We start from the raw sequence: 9,195 nt of genomic DNA, 5'->3' as shown, positions 1-9,195 counted from the left end.
GTTGTGTTTTAGATCACACAAATACAAAATGTTCAGGCATAATGTATTTATTATTCAACCTTAAATGTGTCCTCCATTTGCACCCTCTAATGTACATATTATTTATTTATTTGTGAATTCAGTTGAGTAACCACCGTAGTTGGCCCAACTGAACATAATTTAAGTGTAATAATTATCATCATATAATTACACCGAGCACAAGGACTAAAAGAAAGAAAATTATTCCATTTCTGTATTTTCAAGGTTCAAGGTTTCTTTATTGTTACATCTTGTGTACAGGTATAGGTAAGAGTAGAAATATTTTGTTCTGGTTCCTCAGACATTGAAGTAGCATTAATAATACAATAATAATAATAACAATGGCAAACAACAAGAGGAACAGAGCAATAATCAATGTGTGCGTGTGTGTGTGTGTGTGTGTGTGTGTGTGTGTGTGTGTGTGTGTGTGTGTGTGTGTGTGTGTGTGTGTGTGTGTGTGTCTGTGTGTGTGAGTGTGTGTGTGTGATAATACAGGGATTATAAACATCTGTGTGAGTTAACAAACTGTTTTCATGTACTATTTCCACATATTATTTTGATATAAACAGATTAACAGCTTTTTAGATACATTATACTACTGATAAAACTACTGTAAGAAGAATTTTGTAAACAGTTCATTTGTAGCAAATCACAAATTACTTGAACTTAAAGTCACAATGGCATATTACTGTATTTAGATACAATAACTTTTTGCTCTCACATATTTATTTGTATAGTCATCACTACAGTCAGTAATGGAGTGACCATTATTAGTCATTGCAAACACCAAGGCATATTTGGAGCTATAAGTGATTAGTTCACCTACAGGCTTAGCATGTGACTTTGTGATGGTTTGGAGAAACAGCAATTGGAGATAGCAAAAGTAGAGAGATAGTGAGATTGTATATTTTAGCACTGTGTGTATTAGCACTGTGTGGTCCCTGTCACTCGCTGCCAACCTCCACTGTTGGTCTGGGGAGGATGTAGACAACCACATGCCTCCTCCAATACACATGGTGAACGCCAGCCGCTTCTTTTCATGTGACAGGGAGGAGTGTCACTGGGAGGCTGTGAGTGACACACACCCAGGTTCATGTTATCTACCCCAGATTCACTCCCCAGCAAAAGCTAGTCTAGCAACAAGGACATGATCCCTCACTGGCTTCCTATCCGTGAACACTGCCAATTTGTTGGAGCCTCTGCTGGCCAAGTCAAGCTCCGCTCTGCTGGGAGTTGAACCCTTATCCCTGCAGTGGTGGGCAGGTGTTTTACCTTGGCACAAAGGACACTACATTATACATTCAAATCAAATATTTACAGGTCTTTTGAAAGAGAGAGGATGCTCATATCAATTCAAATGGCTACATGGAAATGCTGCATATTATTCTTACCACCGGCATACACAGCCAATTCTTCATTGTTAATTTGGGTCCTTTTTTACACTCTTGCTTTAAAGTTTAAATTAACTGAGGATTTGAATGTGTACCTGCTCCACTACTTTAATGTTGGATGTTTAGTAGATTCATATACATACAATTCCAGAAGAATAGACTTAATAATAAATAAATAATAAATACTATTGTAATCCCCTCAATTTCATAATTTATATTTTTATGACTTGGAACTGAAGAATACATATTAAATTATTTTAAAAAAAAATCTTCCTCTCATACTACATAGGCTTATTTGTGCATGCATAGCCACGATAAATACATAAATAAACTAGAAAAAGTGCTCCTCGGAGCACAGGTCTCCGCCAGGTCAGGTAGGTTATTGTGGGGCAGCAATGTTCGGAATTAGCCAATCAGGATGGAATATGAAAAATTGGACGGAACCATCTTGATCACTTGACTATATGTGTACCGATTTGCATGATGTTTGAATTTGTAGGAGTAATATAAAAAATAAAAGTGTTGCAAAATTGGCCTCCTGGTGGCGCTATAATAGGGCAATGTTAAAAGGGTGGCATTTGTTCTTCAATGTAGTGCGAATGTGCGTGCAAAGTGTCACCACAATCGGACGCTGCATGCATGATTTGTGGCATTTTGTTCAAAACGGGCCACTCCTGCAAACTTTCGATGTCAATGTTAGCCAATCAGGATGGAATATGAAAATTTTAAAAGATCCATCGTGATCACATGACTATAGAGATCAAGTGTACCGATGTGCGTGAAATTTGGATACATTCTGAAGGCTTATTATCAAAAAATGTGTTTTACATAAGTCGGCCTCCTGGTGGCGCTATGAAAGGCAAATGTGAAAAATGCAGGTCAGTTGTTTTTCCTTGGCCTCTAGGGAGTGTGCGTGCAAAGTTTCATGCAGATCGGTGCAGTTATAGTTAAAAACACAAATCGTCCATTTATAGCGCCACCATGAGGCTGATTTGAACATTTTCAAGTGGCATTTCTTCCTTGGCCTAGTGGGAATGTGCGTGTGAAATCTCACATGATTTGAGGCATTTTGTTGAAAACGGAGCAATCCTGCAAACTTTGGAAGCCAACCTTAGCCAATCAGGATGAAATATGGAAAATTGGACAGATCTGTGTTGATCACATGACTATAGAGATACTGTGTACTGATTTGCGTGATGTTTGGATAATATCTGTAGGAGTACTGTCAAGAAATGTGTTTTGCAAAAAGCGGCCTCCTGGTGGCGCTATAAAAGGCTAATTTGAAAAATTTGGGGCAGAGGTTCTGCTCTGGCATCCAGGGAGTGTGTGTGCACAGTTTCGCTGCGATCAAGCCAACGGTGCCGGAGATTAGCTGTACACAAAATGACAGAATGACGGACACACGGACGGACGGACACACGGACGGACACACGGACGGACGGACAGGGGGCAAAACATACTCTCTCGCCATGCCTTTCGGCCTGGCGGAGACAATAACCAACCAACCAACCAAAAGGACAGTGGCACTAAAGCAGTGGTTCTCAATCTTTTCTGGATCAGGGCCCACTTGAAAATCTCGAAAGCACAGCCTAGAGCCATTTGGCTGCCATGTTAAGAGGTCAGATGGGAGGGATGCATTTTCAGAGCATGTTTAATTTAATTATCAATCAATCGGTTGTGTTCCGGCTTGGATCAATGGAACTAACATAGTGTCCGTTTTGTGGGCGGTGTAGCCGCCCCTATAAGTGGGGTTGGGACACCTCATTAGTACACATTTGCTGTACTGTGATTGGCTCATTAGTACACCCCTAGCTGTACTGTGATTGGCTGACTCTATTGGCTGACTCTATCCAGCACTGTGATTGGCTAGCGAGACACATGATGACATTAATAACCTATAAATAGGACTATGCACTTCAAAAAAAAAAAAAAAATGTTTTAAGTGAGCTTCCATCACTGTGATGACCACTGTGATGACCACACCGCCCACTTCACACTGGGTGTGATATTGTATTTATATTATATTTTTTATATTATGTTATATTATCAATACAATCTTAGTGTTTTGCCAATTATTTGGGGACCCACTTGCAATATCCTCATGGCCCACAGCTAGGTTGAGAACCAGCTGTATTTTTAAATGTTCTTGAACTGAAAGAACTTTACAAGACCACGCTAGCAGCACAGTTGTTGGCAGGCATGACAATGTGACGATGGCATGTGAACATCTTTCGCAGCTCAGTGCGAAAACGGTCATGTAGCCATGCATAGAGGAAGGGGTTACAACAGGAAGAAATCATGGCACAGAGGTGGCACAGCAGTTGGATGAGCAAAAAGTGTTGCTTGTTTATGAGATGAATGTCTATGTCTCGCAGCACATTAAACACATGGATAGGAAGCCAACACACTGCAAAGGCAGCCACCACAAGTGAAACCAACCGAAAGATCTTCCTCTTCCGAGCACGCCACGCTTCTGCGTGATACTCGGACCTGCGGCCTGGTGCAACACAATTCCTCAGTTTAACCGAGATGCAGAGGTACGAGACGCAAACAGCTGACAGTGGCAGGACATAAGTGACCAGTAGGGTGCTATAGGCATACGCTTGTCTTTCTTTCTCCTGGCCCAGCCAAAACTCCTCACAGATGGTGAGGCCCTCCTCTTTGAACTCCACATGGTAGGTGTGAGCCACTGCAGGAGCCACCAACCCACAGGACAGCAGCCAGATTCCACATAAAACATAGCCACAGGTTGCCACAGACGTGCGCTTCTTTAGGGGATGCACTGTGGCATAATATCTGAATGGAAAAGGAAAGACTGGGTAACAACACTTGCTGCATACCATGTCTATAATGCATTATGAACATAGTTGTAATGCATTATAATCTGCTTTCTATGCATCCCATGTTAATTCTCATAGTTGTAAGACATTATAATCATCTTATAATACTTTAAAATCACCCTTATAATGCATTAAAATGCATTATACTGTCATTATAAGTCACTATAAGTGGTCATTTGTTGCTTAAAAAGATTATAGAGACAATTATAATAATTGACCTTATAAGCATTATATTATTCTTTATAATGTGTTATGATTATTGTTATAAAGTATTACGTGCCTTAATGAGTTCTTATAACTATACAGTGTTATAAGCAGATTACAACACATTATAAGTATGTTTATAATGCATCATAGACATGGGATGCATACTGTAGCTAGTGTAGATTGACATGGTCCAGGTATTTTACATTCCTTAAATCACTTGGTAAAAGTCAAGGTAAATGTGTATTCATTTGTCTTGATTAAAAACATTATTTAATGTTTTAGTCTCTGCCTTCAGAGCAAATCCCTGATTAATCAGGGGCTTTATCAATTAGCTTGTTGATGTAAAATGTGAGATGGATGCATGAATATAAAGATAATGTTAGTCTTATAATCTGAGTGGAATGACTTATGGTTAATAGGATAAAAGGAAATTACCCACCTGTCAACAGCAATAGCTGTGAGAGTGAATACTGACACATAAACCGTGACAGGTTGGATCAGATACAGCAGATAGCACATAAAGCGGCCAAAAACCCAGCCATGAGGGTTGAAGGCATAGGCAAGTGTAAAGGGAATGCATGTCACACACATGAGCATGTCAGAGAAGGCCAGGTTCCCAATGAAGAAATTGGTGACATTGTGCATCTTGCGGGTTCGGCAAATGACATAGATGAGCAGGTAGTTCCCAAAAACGCCGACCACTGCCACAATCACATAGCAAGTGATGATGAGAGGTTTGAAGGTTTGCAGCAGAGCCACATCTGCAAACTGGGAGCTGTGGTTGGCTGAGGTATTTTGCACTGGTATCTCATAGATGTGCTCTTCTGTCTGCTCTTCCCCTGCAGAGGGCGGTATAGTTCCAGCTGAGTCACTGCCATTGCCCTCCATACCAGCAGTCCAGTCTTTCAGTATATTACTTACACTGTTCAAAATACAGAACACAGGTGATCAGAAGGTTTACTTGTACCAGAAGTATTAGCATTGCATTTGCTGTTCAATGCAGTTATATTTAGGCCTACATGTAAAAAGGGATAACTTGGTAGCCTAGTATAAACCTTTGAGACAAATAGCAACATTTTCAAGTGTATTTAAAATGGTACACAAAATAGCAGCAGTTTTTCAAATGAATTTAAAGGTAGTTGCTCTGTCTGTATGTACTGTAGTATGTACCGAGATCAACTCTGTGCAGATTTGTTTAGTAGACCTTAGGGTGATTGTATTTCAATGGACATCCTTCTCCTGTCACAGCAGCTGGAATCTTGCTGCTGTGTTTGCATTTTGCTGGTATGAGAGTTTTTTTTGGTCATTAGTCATGTTTTTAAACTCTCTTTGGGTAGTTGTAATCTGTGGGCTGTATGTGTAGGTGTATTTCTTGGCAGTTGGTACAGTGGGCAGGCCGCAGGTGGTTAGAAATAGTGTATCTCGGTTTCCACCTCATTTTGTGTGCAGTCTTCTAGATTGCGAGACCGTGTTCACTGAGTCTTTACCTCAGGGCCTCCCTTAGATTTGGATCAGTCACCCAGGTATTCTGCCACTGTGTATTCTCTATTTTCCAGTCTCTGCTTGTGTTAAGTCTCTGCTTGTGTTTGTGAACCCAGAAGTAGTTGGCATACATACTGTAGCACCAAACAAACAAACTTAAATTCACATTATGCCCTTCCTTCACCTACACCACATAAGCCCAAAGTCATTTTCCAAATATTATGGTACAATGTCAGTGTATCATAACTTTATGACATTTTAATAAGAAAGTGTGTGTGTGTGTGTGTGTGTGTGTGTGTGTGTGTGCGTGCGTGCGTGCACGTGTCAATTGAAATCAATCGATTTCTATTGAGCTATAGTTTCAGTTTCTACACTGACATACATCAGTAGAACTTTGAAGTGATACATTTTAAAACAAATGACCTCATCATAATTATAGCTTCTTAGTTCTTACAGTGTGTACCATATATCTTTTACAGTTACGCTTGTGTAAGGTTTCACCATCTTAATAAATGTTTTTATAAACTGATAAGTATTATAGAAGGACAGTCAATACATCTTATTTTATTAGAAACGTAAGTAGCAAGACGGTAGAATTGTCAGTAGATCCATTATACTGTACTGTAGCTTAAACTGAAGCTTGTGAATAATGAAGTTGTTCTCATGTAGTATGACTTTTATTCATGCACCAATGGTTAGAGATATTTTACTTAGCCTAATTTCAACATTTTAACAATTTCTGGACAAATTATTTTTCTTTTACTGAATTGATATTCCTTGTTAAAAGCAATAGTACTAAAACAATGCTAATGTTGTAATTTTTTTTTTGCTATACCCTTGAATCTTAGATAGTAGGCCCGTAACGATACAGTAACTGCATCGATGCATCGTTTTGAATTTTCAACGATCTACTATATCGATATGCAAACAGCTAAATATCGTATCGTTTGACTTTGAATCGTATCGAATCGTTTTGCAATGCAAATAATCGTATCGAATCGTTCTGCAATGCAAATAATCAATTATATCAATACTAAGTACTTTTAAGAAGAAAAGAGAAAGAGGGGTTTATATCCAGTATCCAGGTATTTATTTTTCACACAGAATTTTTGGGTAAATAAATAGTTACTATATCGATTTTAAATCATTGAATCGAATCGTATCGTTCTAAATTAACCTGTCCTGTATCGTTCATGTATCGTATCGACTAAATCGCTGAATCGAAACGTATCGTATCGTTCTAAATTAACCTGTATCGTTCATGTATCGTATCGACAACCAAGTATCGTGATACGTATCGAATCGTTGTTAAAACGTATCGTTACACCCCTATTAGATAGCACAGTAAAACAGCAGGTTACATATAATTTTTTACATGACACAAAATTGGTTAAACATGTTTATATTGATAAGGAAAAAATAATATGAATCCTATACTCAAACTGTACTGGTATGTAACCTGAAATAAGAACATTCATTGTGTAACTTTATGGTAAATCACTTATGGACAGTAAGGGATACATAGAAAGTAAGAATATTATTAAAAAGTGACTTGCATAATTCTAACACAATTTTATATTTTAAATGTGAGAGGAGCATTAGAGTTTGTTATGATAAGTGACATTTGAAATTAAATATAGCAGTCAAGGAATGATATGAAAACTTAAAAATAAAACAAATTGTACAGTCTCCCCAACCAACCCTTTGGATAATAATAATAATAATAATAATAATAATAATAATAATAATGATAATAATAATAATAATAATAATAATAAAAACAATAATAGCAATAATCAATGAATAGATAAATAACAATGAAACATGGTACCTTTACTCCTATTGCGACAGCAGATAGTCAAGCCCATGTTCGTTGTGCATCTCCAACAGCTATTGGATCACTGCTTTGCTATGACAGCAACCAGAGAGAACAGAAAGAGGGAGGGGGGGGGGGAGAGACAGCGGGAGAGAGAGACAGAGAGTGTTGCTGCTGCCTTTCAAGAATGGCCACAAACTGTGTGGATTTGAGTTATCCATTTGAAAGATTATAAATGTTTTTGTCATTATTTTGTGGGGGATTTTCATAAATTATTTTTCAATCGGAGAAGAATATATTTCTGTCACCGGAAGGGTCATGCCCTTTCAATTTAGAGCACTCTAAAATCCTCCAGCCGTTCATTTTAAATAACAACCTGTCCGTCACAGTAGATTGGCTCCCTTCAGCAATCCATCTATCACTTTCTTCCTCTGAAAATAGCTTTTATTAAGTATTCCTGTCCAGTTCTCAAGGATTTCTATTGTATTCAGCTCCAGAAATCAGGCTTTTTACCTCTCCCCCTTAACTCCACCCGCAAATTCTTCAGGGCTTTGACCACTTAGGGCTTAAGTGGCAAAAGAAAATCTCAATCTCTCTCTGAGTCTGTTCTATCTCTCTCTGGAGTAACTGGATATAAAAGAGGAATTTGCTTTTCCTCTGTGACTCTCTCACAATTTTAACCAGAAATTGTTTGGAAAATTCCAGAACAATGTCATTAGGTTTACATTGGGTTTTATTGATTATGCAATTCATATGACATGCATTAACCTGTAGATTTTAGGAATGTTATCAAGCAATTGAAATAGATATCATGCAAGTATAATATATATATATATATATATATATATATATAACAAATCCTCATATTAAGCCCTTGTAGGTTTTTCCTTCATTGAAGCTCAAGATGATAATGAGTTCTTATTGCTCCATAATGTTGGTTTGGATTTATGTGATGATCGTGACTGAAATCGTGGACTGTCAAGGGAAGCCTGATTTATACTTTATACAAGCTCACAACACGTCACATCACAACATGTGAGCTTGTAGATCAGTATGCAGTATTATTTTTAGGCCTTGTGACAATCAAAAAATAAAATATAAAACTTTCACCTTTAACATTGTTCATATTATATTTGCTCTTCCAGAATGTAATGGTTAATTCACTATTTTTGGTTAATCACCATTTATCTACAGTATTTATCTGCTTTGCTACTGTATATCATTTAGCAACACTTAACTTAAACTTAATCAACCACTTTAACCCTCTACTTGTAGCAACTCTACAAGATTGTAGATCTGCTATTTTTGGCTAATATTCCCCCAGAACAGGGATATAGGGTTCAAGTGGTTATGCATACTATTCCAGCCATGTGTTCTTCAGTGCATAAGTACTGTATGTAAAAGTGCCATGTAAAATGTTGCTGGAGTCACACTATAGAAG

At 37.9% G+C, this 9,195-nt stretch overlaps 1 protein-coding gene across 1 annotated transcript; it reads right to left on the bottom strand.

The window, feature by feature from the left end:
- Positions 1 to 3,571: 3,571 nt before the first annotated feature.
- Positions 3,572 to 7,848, bottom strand: prlhr2b (prolactin releasing hormone receptor 2b; the record flags this gene model as incomplete). The annotated part of the gene is made up of 3 exons (XM_080418813.1): positions 7,770 to 7,848; positions 4,896 to 5,378; positions 3,572 to 4,205 (listed from the first exon to the last, which is right to left on the bottom strand). The coding sequence occupies exons 2-3, from the start codon at positions 5,342 to 5,344 to the stop codon at positions 3,572 to 3,574; spliced, it is 1,083 nt and encodes a 360-aa protein (XP_080274939.1). The 5' UTR covers positions 5,345 to 5,378; positions 7,770 to 7,848.
- Positions 7,849 to 9,195: the final 1,347 nt, after the last annotated feature.

The sequence above is a fragment of the Gymnoscopelus braueri genome (assembly GCF_963280865.1).
Source record: "Gymnoscopelus braueri genome assembly, chromosome: 22".
Taxonomy (NCBI): domain Eukaryota; kingdom Metazoa; phylum Chordata; class Actinopteri; order Myctophiformes; family Myctophidae; genus Gymnoscopelus; species Gymnoscopelus braueri.
Note: the sequence above shows the minus strand (reverse complement) of the source record. Positions and strands in the feature narration are given on the sequence as shown.